Source organism: Piliocolobus tephrosceles, chromosome 14, assembly GCF_002776525.5.
Source record: "Piliocolobus tephrosceles isolate RC106 chromosome 14, ASM277652v3, whole genome shotgun sequence".
Lineage (NCBI taxonomy): Eukaryota > Metazoa > Chordata > Mammalia > Primates > Cercopithecidae > Piliocolobus > Piliocolobus tephrosceles.
In genome coordinates this window covers 83089547-83104039 of record NC_045447.1, presented here as the reverse complement: position 1 = coordinate 83104039, position 14493 = coordinate 83089547, and the positions used below count along the sequence as shown (strand labels likewise).

Genomic DNA, 14493 nt, shown 5'->3' with positions numbered 1-14493 from the left:
TCAGGTCACAGAATGGTTAGCAGGAGGCTGGGAGGCATCCACAATGCTCTTAAAAGGTCACTAAGAGAAGCAACAGGAAATAGCAAGAGGCAGAAGCCTGCTGAAGTCCAGAAGATTGGCTCTGACTGCTGACTGCTGTCTGACAGATCTTATTAGCAAGATCTGCAGGAAAGAATGTGACCTGTTGATTTTTTTTAGTCCCTAACTGCTGAGCATCCAGGCGACAGGGTCTGAGTTGATTACCACCAGCTCTGCTGACCAGCTGGGGAGATGAAGGAAATAATCAGACAAGAGCCAGTGGGGTACAAGAGTGGTGCAGCTGGAGTGGAGAGATGCAGGGGAGTTGATGGAGGGAGGCGGGGTTGGCCTAGGTCTTGCCAAGGACCTTAGCTGGACCTCATCCTGGGAAGGCACTGAAGGGCTTTAAGAGATTGGAGATAAGATTTACATTCTCCAAAGGTCACTGGTTGCCGTGGAGACAAGAGGTGAGAGACTGTTACTACTCTTGAGCCAGCAGTGCCCTTAGCAAACTCAGAAAAGGGAAGGCAGAAGGCACAGGGCTGGGAAGTGAGTGGAGGAGGAAACGGGCTGGTGGACAGTGGAGTGGGAGGTTAGGGCAGAGCGCAGACCTTAGAAACACATGGCTCTGAAGAAGTGAGAGGGCAGCCATGATAACCACTGTTGGAGCTATTGCACATTCTAGAGTGTTCACCGTCTGCTTGACACTGCTCTCAGCCTTTACATAAATGGACTCAGTCCTCATTACAGTCCTGTGAGGGACGTACTCTTATTACAATCCTTATTCTCAACAGTTATGTGCTACAAAGTTGCCACAAACACTCAAGGAGCAAATTATTTATAGGAGAAATACAAGGCTAGGTCCTCCTAAGCTGCTGGTCACAACATTGTTACCAATCGATCAATATATAACCTAATTTCTGTTTAAAGACACCTTATGAAATATATAGTTGATTCATTAACACTGATCTTGGCTGGGCATGGTAGCTCACACCTGTAATCCCTGCACTTTGGGAGGCCAAGGTGGGAGGATTACCTGAGCTGAAGAATTTCAGACCAGCCTGGGCAACATAGAGAGACCTATTTCAACTTGAAAAATAAAAAACATGAGGCTGGGCGTTGTGGCTCACGCCTATAATCCCTGCACTTTGGGAGGCAGAGGTGGGTGGATCACCTGAGGTCAGGAGTTCAAGACCAGCCTGGCCAACATGGTGAAACCCCGTCTCTACTAAAAACACAAAAATTAGCGAGGTGTGATAGCGTGTGCCTGTAATCTCTGCTACTTAGGAGGCTGAGGCAGGAGAATTGCTTGAATCCGGGAGGTGGAGGTTGCAGTGAGCCAAGATTGCACCATTGTACTCCAGCCTGGGCGATGAGCAAAATTCCACCTCAAAAAAAAAAAAAAAAAAAAAAAATCAAAAACATTATCTGGGTGTGGTGGGGTGCACCTGTAGTCCCAGCTACTCAGGAGGCTGAACCAGGGAGGTAGAGGCTGCAGTGAGCTATGATTACACCATTGCACTACAACAGCCTGGGCAATGAGGGAGATACTGTCTCAAACAACAACAACAAATTAATTGACCTCAGGACAACAGCACCTTAACTCATGCCTGACAAAGCTTCTCTAACACATGCATTTTCTCTGTAACGAACATCACAGCCTCCCTGTGCTGAACTTTGCACTACACTTGGAGACAATTTTAACAGAGAAATCACCAGAAAAAAGCGTAAAAATGTGAAAAACATGGCATTAACCAGACTGTGAAAAGGACACTGTTTACACTATGACAGCTGAAATAAGAAGGCAGGGCAGCACTTTGTCGAACCTTGGCTGGGAACATGAGCCTGGAGGAGCTCACATTTTTTTGCCGCTCTGCACACATCTTTGAAACGACCGCAAAAGGGCCAGGGGTACTGACTTTGGGGGAACAGATTTTAGCAAGTGGGCAAATTCACAAGTACAGAATCTTAACGAATCAGGATCAACTATTGTGTTTTACAGATGAGGAAACTGACGCACCAAAGGGTAACTTGCTTACACAGACACAGAGACATTAAGTGGCAGAGCTGGGATTGAACCCAAGCTGTCTGGCCCCAGAGTGTGCGCACAGTGGAAGGACCTGTTTTCCCAGCAATCAGAGCAGTGCTCAAAACATCCAAGGAAAAGTGTCTGAGAATGTCAGGCTCACCTCGGGGAAGTTCCCGAATCTCCAGGATCCTGGCCCCTCAAACCTTAGTTGTCTTAGTCGCTGATACCTTCACAATAGCTGTTTTTGTTTGTGTGTGTGTGTTTTTAATTTAATAGAGATTTGATGGTTGTTATTGGTGAGAGGTTTGGTCAAATATAGGTTACTCATTCAAAGGCACAAGTTGAAGTCTTTCTTCGGCTGTTTTTAATCATAAAAAAGAACCATTGCCAAATACTCCTTGCTTTATATCCTACCCGCTTTTGTCAATTTAATATTCCTTGGGCAACTGCTAAATCTTTTGGAACCTCAGTTTACTCCTCTGAAGGAAGGGATCATGGTACTCACAACAAACCTCACAACCATGATCATAAAACAAGAGAACAGAAATACCCCAAGTACAGAGCCTGAGGGTGTTCAGGCTCTGAACAAAAGCGTGGAGACCTAGGTCAGAGGCGAACGTCGGCCTCTGCCTGAGGGAGGCTCCATTCTGTTCTGCTTAAGGGAGGCAAAGCTTGGAGGTCAAGGTCATAGGATGAGTGTTTTCTTTCTTTTTTTTTTTTTTGAGACGGAGTCTCACTTTGTCACCTAGGCTGGAGTGCAGTGGCATGATCTCGGCTCATTGCAACCTCTGCCTCCCGGGCTTAGCCTCCTGAGTAGCTGGGATTACAGGCATGTGCTACCATGCCCAGCTAATTTTTATATTTTTAGTAGAGGTGAGTTTTCACCATGTCAGCCAGGCTGGTCTTACTCTTGACCTCATGATCCACCCACCTTGGCCTCCCAAAGTGCTGGGATTATAGGCGTGAGCCACTGCACCTGGCCAGGATGGGTGTTCTTTCTAAAGCCACCCGGTGGCCACCTCTCCCTCTAACTCCAGGTCACTCGTGAGCCCTTGGACCACAAGTCATGGTAGGCCTGCCCAGCTTGAGTCTTCAGATGTGTGTGCTTGCTCACACAGTGCCAGCTCACGGGATGCATTTGAGGAAATACTAGTTTCTGGGCCTAAAGTCTCAGGCCCATGGGTCAGGAACCACTTGACCCAATCATTGCCCATCCCCTGGTAAGGACTGGCCTGGGTGGCCAGCAAGGAGCCCAGCTTTCCTTCCCAGGTGTCCCCTTGTCGCCCCCGGCCCCGTCAAGCCACAGCACTTAAAGAGTGAATCAGGACTCATGCCTCGCAGGGGGAGGATGAACTGGTACAACCACTTTTGGCATCAAATGAGTTGACTATTGGCTGGCCCTTTGCCCAGCAATTCCGTTCTGAGAAATTCACCTGAAAGGAACTTCTGTCCATGCACAAGAACAGTCACAGCAGCACCATCATAACAGAACACTGCAACCAACCAAATGTCACCTAAAGGAGCCTGGGGAGAGTGTGATACAGAATGTGATATATTCACCCAACCGGACACTATCCAGCAGTGAAAACAAATAAATGACAACTGCATGCATCCATACAGATGACGCTCAAAAACAGCGTTGAACAAAAGGCGGCAAGCCACAGCAGAACAGCTTGTACATAAGCAAGTTGTACAAAAGGCGGCCAGCCACGGCAGAACACCTTGTACATAAACAATACATGGATTGGGGGAGATACAGAGGAGGTCAAACTCTAAGAAAAGGAGCGTATGATTAACAGAATTCGGGCTGGCAGATTCCTCTAGGGAGGACGGGGCAGTGATGGGGTGAGGACAAGGGCCTCCTGAGGAACAAGTAAATTCTATCTCTTAACCTGGTGTCAGGGATACAAGTATTTGTTATTTGTCTTAGTCTGGGATGCTATAACAAAATACCAGCCACTGGGTGGCTTATAAACAATAGAAATGTGTTTCTCAGAGTCCTGGAGGGTGGGAAATCCAAGATCAATGCACCAACAGCTCTGGTGTCTGGCGAGGGCCAGTTTCCTGGTTCATAGATGATGCCTTGTCACTGTGTAAGGGTGAACAAGCTCCGCTGGGCTATTTTAGAAGGGCACTAATCCCAATCATATGGGCTCCACCCTCATACCTCATCACCTCCCAAGGGCCCCACCTCCTAATATCACTTCAGTGATTAGGTTTTAACATATGAATGGTGAGGTGACACAAACATGCAGACCATAGCATTTATTATTAGTTTTTAAGCAGTATAAATATTTACTTATTTATTTTTCTGAGAGGAGTCTCGCTCTGTCGCCCAGGCTGGAGTACAGTGGCGCCATCTGTAAGCTCACTGCAAGCTCTGCCTCTCGGGTTCACACCATTCTCCTGCCTCAGCCTCCCAAGTAGCTGGGACTACAGGCGCCCACCACCATGCCCGGCTAATTTTTTCTTTTGCATTTTTAGTAGAGACGGGGTTTCACCATGTTAGCCAGGATGGTCTCAATCTCCTGACCTCGTGATCCACCCGCCTCGGCCTCCCAAAGTGCTGGGATTACAGGTGTGAGCCACCGTGCCTGGCAGCAGTATAAATATTTATATATCCTTTTCTGTGTGTAAACTTGTGTAAATTGTCTGCAAGACAATAAAAATGATTTGAAAGTGAGTAAGGGTATAACTTGCTTGTTAGGCCTAAAGCCAAAAGGTCATAGGATCACAGGTGATGGTCTTGTCCCTCTAGGAAAATAGATGTCTAAAAGCTGTCCAAGGCATGTAGAAGTGGATGCCACAGGAGCTTATTGAATTATTTAAGAGGCAGCATGCTATGGTTTGAATGTCTGTCACCTCCGAAACTCATGTTGAAACTTAATTCTCAATGTGGCAGTATTAAGAGGTGGGACCTTTAAGAGGTGACTGGGTCATGAAGGTTCTTCCCTCAAGAATGGATTAATCCATTCATAGATGAATGGGTTATCATGGGAGTGAAACTAGTTGGCTTTATAAGAAAAGAAAAGAGGTAACACAGTCAGCCCCTTACCATATGACGCCCTGTGCCACCTCAATACTCTGCAGAGTCCCCACCAGCAAGAAGGGACTGGACCTTGGACTTCTCAGCCTCCAGAGCAGTAAAAAACCATTATTTTACCATATAAATTGCCCAGTTTCAGGTATTCTGTTACAAGCAACAGAAAATGGACTAAGACACATCTAGTCATCTCCTCCTCGAAGCTGTCTCCAGTATTTAAGAGGAAATGTTAAAGACGCAGGCCCTGTCACATCCCTCCATCAAAAAACACAGGCTGCCTTGTGGAACCAGAGTCCTTCCCAGCCTCCGGGTAAGTAAGGTTGGGGCTGGGGACTTTGGGGTTGTGCTCTTAAAAGCCATTTCTGTGGATTCTTGATTCTGCTGAGTAGCCAGATCTGAGAACCAATGATCAGGCACTAAATACGCTGTCCCACGTGGTGGTCACCAGCCCCCTTGGCTACTGAGCACTAGAAATGTGGCTAATGGGACTGAGGACCTGGATTTTCGACTTTATTTAATTTTAATTATTTGAGGTGATAATAAAGTAATAACATTATTAAGAGACTTTTTTTCTTTTTTTTTTTTGGAGACAGAGTCTCGCTCTGTCGCCCAGACTGGAGTGCAGTGGTGTGATCTCAGCTCACTGCAACCTCCGCCTCCCAGGTTCAAGCAATTATCCTGCCTCAGCCTCCCGAGTAGCTGGGATTACAGGAGCCCGCCACCACACCCAGCTAATTTTTGTATTTTTAGTAGAGACAGGGTTTCACCATGTTGGCCAGGCTGGTCTCAAACTCCTGACCTCAGATGATCCGCCCATCTCGGCCTCCCAAAGTGCTGGGATTACAGGTGTGAGTGACCACACCCGGCCTAGGAGACATTTAAGTGTGTTTGGAACAACTCGACTATGTGAACCATCATTTTCAATTGTCAATTTTATAAAACTAAATAGAGATCGAGCATTTACTTGGAAATTGTGAATTGAGATATGCTGGAAGTATGAGTATGAAAGAGTATGTAAGATATCTGATTACTGATTTTTGTGTGTGTGTGTGTGACAGAGTATCCCAAAATCTTGGCTCACTGCAACCTCCGCCTCCTGGACTCAAGTGATTCTCATGCCTCAGCCTCCCGAGTAGCTGGGACTACAGACACCCACCACCATGCCGAGCTAATTTTTAGTAGAGATGGGGTTTCACCATGTTGGCCAGGCTGGTCTTGAACTCCTGATCTCAGATGATCCACTCGCCTCAGCCTCCCGAACTCCTGGGATTATAGGAGTAAGCCACAGTGCCTGGCCTCATTACTGATTTTTAAAATACTGATTACATGTTGGAACGATAATATTTTGTATGTACTAGGTTGAATAAATATGTTGTTGAAAATGATTTTTTTTCTTTTTAACTAGAAAATGTAGAATTATGTGTGTGGCTCCCATTCTGTTTCTGTTGAACAGCTGCTCTAGAAGTAGATGTAAGGGATAGAGAAAAGGGTGGGGAAGAGGCCTTCAAGTGAACTCAGTTTCTGACGAATTTTGGAGACCAAGGGGACCTTAGGGTCAATTCAGGACAGTCAGGGCTTTCAAATAATTAAACAGGATGGTGGCCCCAATTGCCACTGCCATCCACCCAACTCCTCAAATACCCAAGATGTGCAAGGGAACTGTGGAACAGACAGGTTAAACATTTGTGATTAATTCAGTATGGAAGAAAGACGCCCAGCTGGTGACAGAGGTTGCTAACCATCTATCCATAAACCCAGTGTCCACCTCCTGGGCGCCAGCGCCAAGTTGGGTGTGTTTGTCAGTCAACAGCCCTTAACAGCTACCAGGTACCATCCAAAAAACTGTACCACCTCTTGTCATTCTCCTAAATTAAGAACTCTGCTGACTGCCGGATGCGGTGGCTCACGCCTGTAATTCCAGCACTTTGGAAGGGCAAGGCGGGCGGATCACCTGAGGTTGGGGGTTCGAGACCAGCTTGACCAACATGGAGAAACCCATCTCTACTAAAAAATTAGCCTATAATCCCAGCTACTCAGGAGGCTGAGGAAGGAGAATCATTTGAACCCGGGAGGCAGAGGTTGCAGTGAACTGAGATTGAGCCACTGCACTCCAGCCTGGGCAACAAGAGGGAAACTCCGTCTCAAAAAAAAACAAAAAAAAACAACAACTTTGCTGACACCCCATGCTGTCCACACAGCCAGGGGTGGAAGCCCAATACGCAGCAGCTCAGGTAGTGCACAGAAACCAAGTAATAAATGTCTGCTTTCCTAGAGGGGGCCTAAGGACCATCATGACCACACTTGCCTATTTTTCCAGAGATGCTGGGAAATCCATTTTATTTTTTATTTTTATTTATTATAATTATTTTTTGAGATGGATTCTTGCTCTGTCACCCAGGCTGGAGTGCAGTGGGCGATCCTGGCTCAATGCAACCTCCGCCTCCCGGGTTCAAGTGATTCTTCTGCCTCAACCTCCGGAGTAGCTGGGATTACAGGCGTGCGACACCACGCCCGGCTAACATTTCTTTCTTTCTTCTTTTTTTTCTTCTTCTTCTTTTTTTTTTTTTTTTTTTTTGTATTTTTCAGTAGAGACAGTGTTTCACCATGTTGGCCAGGTGAGTCTTGAACTCCTGACCTCAGGTGATCCACCTGCCTAGGCCTCCCAAAGGGCTGGGATTATGGACATGAGCCACCGCGCCCTGCCAGGAAATCCATTTTCTAAGTCCCAACTTTTAAGCACTGGCAAACAATCCCAAAGCTTCTTCAAACACAATGCGGGCCAAATAACACATGTAAGTGGGAAGTTTAAGCCTAAAGTACAAACTCTGGGGAGCAACACAAACATGGCTTGGACTTGGCCTGCCTCTTTCATCTCCCCTAATACATGCCCAGCCACTCAGAAGGGATCCTTCCGCCTTCCTTGCCTTTGCCCAGACGGTTCCCTCCTCGTGGAACACCCTCCACCACTTCCTTGGCATCTTCAAGACCCTCATTAAATACCCCGTCCGCCCCTTGAGGAATCTTCCTCATCCCCTCAGCCATTCTTTGGGTTTCCTCCTTTCAAGTCGTGGCATAACTGGGCCAGATATTTCTTTGTATGCCCAAGGGAAGAAAGGGGAACTAATTTGAAGTTCTTAAGACTTTATCTATGTTATTACCATTTAATCCTCACACCAGGTCCGCAAAAACGGGCGTCGCCTTTATCTTCTCCCTACAGAAAACAAAGCCACGTCTCAGAGAGGTTAGGGGATCCCCCAAGGTCACACAGCTCTGTGGAGTGGGGCAGAACTGGGAATAAAGGTCGGGTCATTTTCCAGAAGCCAGGGTCCCTGCTGCTCTAGCTACTCTGCAGCTCTGAAAGTTTCACCTCGCTCCAGGAAAGCATTTCGTTCAAAAAAAATCCAGCCTTAAAAATATTAGGTATGTGCGTGCCCGTGCGCGCCAACACACACACACGTTATACATAGATACACACAGACACACACGATGTGTATGTATATACTAGCAGATACCACCTATGAATATTATCGAAACAAGTTATCGCTGAGAAGTGACAAGCATGGAGACAGCCGCAGACCCCTCGGACCCGATCCCCTCCACCAGCCTGCCCTGCCTTCGCCCGTGCCGTGCCCTGCAGTCGCACTGCAGGACAAAACGTCCCCTTTTCCATCGGGAAGCAGAAGCCAGTGCAAATGCAACCGGGAGAACTAGATAAGCGAGTTGCAAGGCCGCTACTTCCGGACCGCCCTGAGACCGAGCAGGGTGAGCTAGACCTGCGCGCGTCCCCGGAGCGTCCCCGGCGTGCGCGGCGCCTCCCTACGCAGGCGTGCGGCCCGCGGCGGTTCCCGGCGCGGATACTCACGGCGTGGTGGGTTGTGCAGGTCGCATCGATGCCAGTGCGCAGGTCCCGGCGGCTGCAGAGCGGGGCCAGCTCTGCCGGAAGCGGGGCCCGGGTGAGGGTCTGGGTCTGGGCCTGGGCCGGGCTGGGGGACGCCAGGAGGCCGGCGACTGCGCGGCGCCCGAGAGTCCACATGCTGCTCCGGGTCTGCCGCCCGCTCCGCCCTCCAGCGCGGGGTGCTGCGGCGACCCCTGGTGGCCACTGGCCGCAGGCACTCTTCTGTGGGGAAACAGCCTGAGGTTAGACCTCAGGAAGAACTTCCCAGTTTAGCACTATTCGTGCATTTAACAAAAATGGAGAGCCTGCTTTGTGCAAAGCACGGAGTGCAACCAGGACCCCTGACCCCAGGGAGACTACAGCCTGGTGACCCGCCGCTTAAAAAATTCTAAACAGGAGGAACTTGGGAGCTCTGTCTTGCTGGGAAGTGGGTGCATGCACGAATTGAGGCTGCTTGGCCGCCGGTATGGGTTTACAGCAGTTGGGTATGTGGGGCCAGGAGACGGATGCCTTGTGTAAATCTGTACTCTGCCCACTTCCTAGCTGTGTGACCAACGGGCAAGTTAATTAACCTCTCTGTGCCTTGTTTATAAAATGCAGTTTATAAAAGTTCCTGCTTCATAGCATTGTGGTAAGGATAAAATGAGTTAAGCCCTGTAAAGTTTTTTTGGACAGGGCATGGTTCCTGTTAAGTGCACAATAAATATTGTTTATAGATTTTGTTTGTTTGTTTATTTTTTTTTGAGACGGAGTCTCGCTCTGTCCCGTAGGCTGGAGTGCAGTGGTGCGATCTCGGCTCACTGCAAGCTCCGCCTCCCCGGTTCACGCCATTCTCCTACCTCAGCCTCTCAAGTAGTTGGGACTACAGGCGCCTGCCACCACGCCCGGCTAATTTTTTTTTGTTTGTTTGTTTGTTTTAGTAGAGACGGCGTTTCACCGTGTTAGTCAGGATGGTCTCAATCTCCTGACCTCGCGATCCACCCGCCTCATTTATTTGTTTGAGACAGAGTCTCACTCTGTTGCCCAGGCTGGAGTGCAGTGGTGCAGCCCTGGCTTACTGCAACTTCCCCCTCTAGGGCTCAGGCAGTCCTCCCATTTCAGCCTCCCAAGTAGCTGGGACTACAGGTGTGTGCCACCACTCCCAGCTAATTTTTGTATTTTTTGTGGACAGGGTTTCATTATGTTGCCCATGGTGCCCTGGAACTCCTAGGCTCAAGCGATCCGCCCGCCTGGGCCTCACAAAGTGCTGAGACTATAGGCATGAGCCACCTACCGTGCCTTGCCTATTGTTGATAGATTTTAAAAGAGAATTTTATTTCCGTTACATATTACAAAAGGATGCAAATTGTGAAAGTTTTCTTCACATTTTATATATGCTTTAGATGATGTCAAATGTGAGCCGACTGTGGTAGTGCATGCCTGTGATCTCAGCTACTCAGGAGGCTGAGGCAGGAGGATCACTTGAGCCTGGGAGCTCAAGGCTGCAGTGAGCCAAGATTGTGCCTGTGAATAGTCACTGCATCCCAGCCCGGCCATCATAACAAGATACTGTCTTAAAGAAAAAAAAAAAAAAGAAAGAAAATGTCAACCGTGTACACTTTTCATGGCAGAGAAGATGGGAAGGTACCAAAGTTCTTCCAAAGCCGCTTTGTGAATCGTGGAGAGAGACATGTTTACATACTTAGGATGCTAAATGACAAGTGTTGAGAGGAATGTAACAGGTATGAGTGTTGAATGGGAGATTTATATAGAGCTAGGGATGGGGGAACCAAGGAAGTATTCATGGAAGAAGTGGCGTTGGCACAGGGCCTTCAGAAATAGGGTGGAGGAGTTGAGGATCTGATAGCCTGTCAAAGAGGTGGTCCAGGGCGTTCTGGATGAGAGACATCTTTCTGTGTTTAACTAATTCTAGGCAGCTGCTTAAATACTGTTATGTATATGCCAGGCCTGGAGAAATCATTTTCCCCCTGCAAAGTATCTGGAGATGCTTTTGATTGTCACAGTGGGCAGCTGTGGGGTGGGTGTGTTCTACTGGCATCTAGTAGGTAGAGGCCAGGGATGAAACGTCCTGTGATGTGCAAGACAGCCCCCAACCTGTGCAACAAAGAAGTGTCCAGTCCAAACTACTGCCAAGATTGAGAAGCCCTCCTTGAAGCCATAAAGGGAGAGCCCATAGGCATCAAAGGGGAGTGTTTTTGTTGCCAGCAGTGGTCTCAGACTCTGCCACACCAACAGGAAGGCCCTTCCTCACATCATCAGAACTGCATTATATACTCAGAGAGAGAGAGCTGCATCATTAGTTATTATTATTATTATTTTTTGAGACAGAGTCTTGCTTTGTTGCCCAGGCTGGAGTGCAGTGGTGCCATCTCTGCTCACTGCAATCTCCACCTCCTGGGTTCAAGCGATTCTCCTGTCTCAGCCTCCAGAGTAGCTGGGACTACAGGTGTCCGCCACCATGCCTGGCTAATTTTTGTATTTTTAGTAGAGATGGGGTTTCACCATGTTGGCCAGGCTGGTCTCGAACTCCCGACCTCAGGTGATCCGCCCTTCGGCCTCCCAAAGTGCTGGGATTGCAGGTATGAGCCACCGCGCCCTTGTTGTATCGTTATTAGCTAGCATGCTTAGCAAGTTCTGACACAGAAAGGCCACTAGGAAATGCTCCAGCTGCCTGCAAAGTTGGTGTCGTTGCCCCAACTTTTTGGCCAAAGAAATAGACCTAGAGTAGCAGATCAGAGAAGATGAAGGCTTCGAAAGAACTCGTCCTTCTCCAGTTCCTTGGAGGTAGTCAAGAGGAATCAGGCACACTTGGTAAGAAGCTGGGGCACTGTGGCGTGGGCAAAGATGTTGAGGGACCCTCTAGTACACTGTACCTGTTCCTCTCTTGGTTGCTTTTAGCCCCAGGTAGGCAGATCCTAACAGCTGTCAGGTTATGGGTAGGGGAGGATTTCACCAGAATTGCCATGCTCTGCCATTAGGATATTTTGATAGGATTTATCATAGGGCAATGATTCTCAAATATGGTCCCTGGACCAGCAGCCTCAGCATCACCTGGAAACTTGTTAGAAATACAAATTCTCAGGCCCTGTTCTCGACCTACTGAATCGGAATCTCTGGGGTTTTGAGGCCCAGCAATCCATGGTTTAACAAGATCTCCAGGTGATTCTAATGTGCTTTAAAGTTTCAGAAGCACTGCGGTAGCGTAGGCCTTGGGCAAAATTGTGAGTTAAGCCAGTGTCACGAGGGTGATCATTTTAAATCTAAAAATCTAAATCTCAAATGTGAATCTAACCATAGCCCTCCGCTTTCACCACCATCAAGATAAATTCCAGCTTTTTTAATATGACAGGAAGCTTTCCTGCCCACCTTAGCTCTGCCAGCGCCGTTACCACTCTCTTCTGTAAACCCCACTCTGCATATTGGGAGGCATCTAGACATCTTTGCTTCTCCAAACTATTTGTAGTTCCTAGAACAAGTGATGCTTTTTCCCTCTCTGGCTATCCCTCATGTTGTTCCTTAGTCTTCCATCCCTTTGCCTGGTATGGAAGATTGGATCTTCCAAAGAGGGCCACACCAATATTTGTCATATGTCATATGCTATTTGGGACTTTGACATTCCTGTCACCCAGGGATGTTATCTATTCTCCTCCCTTCGAATTCGGGTTGGGGCTATAATTATTCCAACCAATAGGGTACTGCAGAAGTGATGCTTGGTGACTTCCAAGTCTAGGTCTTAAAAAGGATGCAGCTTCCTCCTAACTCCCTCTTTATGTGTGTGTGTGTGTGTGTGTGTGTGTGTGTGTGTGTTTGTGTAGGTGTTTGTTTGAAACAGAGTCTCATTCTGTTGCCCAGGCTGAAGTGCAGTGGTGTGGTCATAGCTCACAGCAGCCTTGACCTCCTGGGATCAAGTGATCCTCCTGCCTCAGCCTCCTAAGTAAGTGGGACTATAAGTATGCATCACCACACCTGGCTAATTTTTAAAATTTTAAAAATTGTTGGTAGAGACAGAGTCTCGCTATGTTGCCCAGGCTGGTCTTGAGCTTGTGAACCCAAGCAGCCTCCCACCTCAGCCTCCCAAAGTGCTGAGATTACAGGTGTGAGCCACTGTGTCCGGCACTCCCTCTTTTTGGGATGCTGACACTGGGGACCAGCCATCATGTTTTGAGGAAATCCAAACTAGCCAAAGTAGAGAGACAATGTAGAGAGAGCTGAGGCCCCCTCAGCCAACAACCAGGGCCAACCAGTAGACATGTAAATGAGTCATTCTTCAGATAATTCCAGCCTCTAGCCTCCCAGTCTTCCAGCTGAATCCTTAGACATCATGGAGCAGAAACAAGGTATGCCTTCTGTGTTCCATGTGAATTTCAGGCCCACAGAATCTCTGAGCAGAAAAGATGTTTTCATAGCTTTAATCCAGTATGTTTTAGGTAATTTATTACACAGCCATAGTAACTGGAACATGGGGCTACTTTCTCCATATCCTGTAGGACTCAACTGAGATGTCAGAGGTGACCTCCTCCAGAATCCTTTTATGAAACCAAACTTCCATATTCCCACAGGTGTGCCTTAGGTACCTCTCAGTGTTTCCACAGCCTGCAATGTAATTGTTAGTTTTCCTGTTTATCTAATATCTCTGACATAGACACTCTACTGGTGAGTGAGTGATATTCTTTGTTGGCCTCCTGTTTCTTCAGGAGCAATCACTGTTGCTAAGGGAATGGGGTAACACAATTGGCCAGCTCAGGGGCAGGGCATATTACCTGATGAAGGACAGTGAGAAAGAAACCTTGTAGGGCACCAAAAAACAAAACAAGACAAAAACCAAAACCCAATCCTCTACAGATGACCAAACCGTAAGTCTCCAAATTCTCACTCATTCTTGCTTAGCCCTGGGCTTCGGCTCAGTGGTATGATTCAGTGCCTAAAGACTTAACTTCCTGCCAGGACGTGACCTCAGCTCTGGGGAAAAGAAAGCCCACTGCATTTGCTTGGATTGATTGGTAAGAGAGATTGATAAAAGGATGTTCTTTGACATTTGCCAAGGGCAATTTTTTTCTATAATGAGGGAAGAGAAACAGCTGTACGTCCCAGGAGACTGAGTATGGCACTGGAGTCAGATCCACACTCTGGAATGCAATTTGATGCATCGCCTTAATATTAATATAAATTAAATTCATAAGATACTCAGCAAAGTAATCAATAATTCCAAAGTCAATAAATATTAAACACATAAATGATTTAGATAATGAGCTAATTATTGAATGTTTCAGTGGCCAGAAAAAAGGAGGTTTGGATTTATTTTCTGAGAGTGGCTCCCTGCAGGGTCCCTTGGGCAGTGTGTGATAGCTTTTGATCTGTGATCTGACAGATTAAGGGAGCTTCAGGCAGAGGCCCCTCTCTCTCGTACAAAAATACTCTTCTTGGTTACTGTTTGAGGGAACAACAGGAAAGAAGCGTGTGATGTATCTGAAATGTAGCCTTTAGAGAGTCATTCTTTGTGTTAACTAA

At 47.5% G+C, this 14493-nt stretch overlaps 1 protein-coding gene across 2 annotated transcripts in view; it reads right to left on the bottom strand.

The window, feature by feature from the left end:
• FXN (frataxin) overlaps positions 1–9646 on the bottom strand; it is a 37588-nt gene extending 27942 nt beyond the window's left edge. The window contains exon 1 of one of the 2 annotated variants that reach the window (XM_023213238.2): positions 8953–9646. In XM_023213238.2, coding sequence (XP_023069006.2) covers positions 8953–9123 — 171 coding nt within the window. In that variant the 5' untranslated portion in view covers positions 9124–9646. The remainder of the gene's footprint in view (positions 1–8952) is intronic. The other variant, XM_023213239.3, reaches the window with a different exon arrangement.
• Between the last annotated feature and the right edge of the window lie 4847 nt (positions 9647–14493).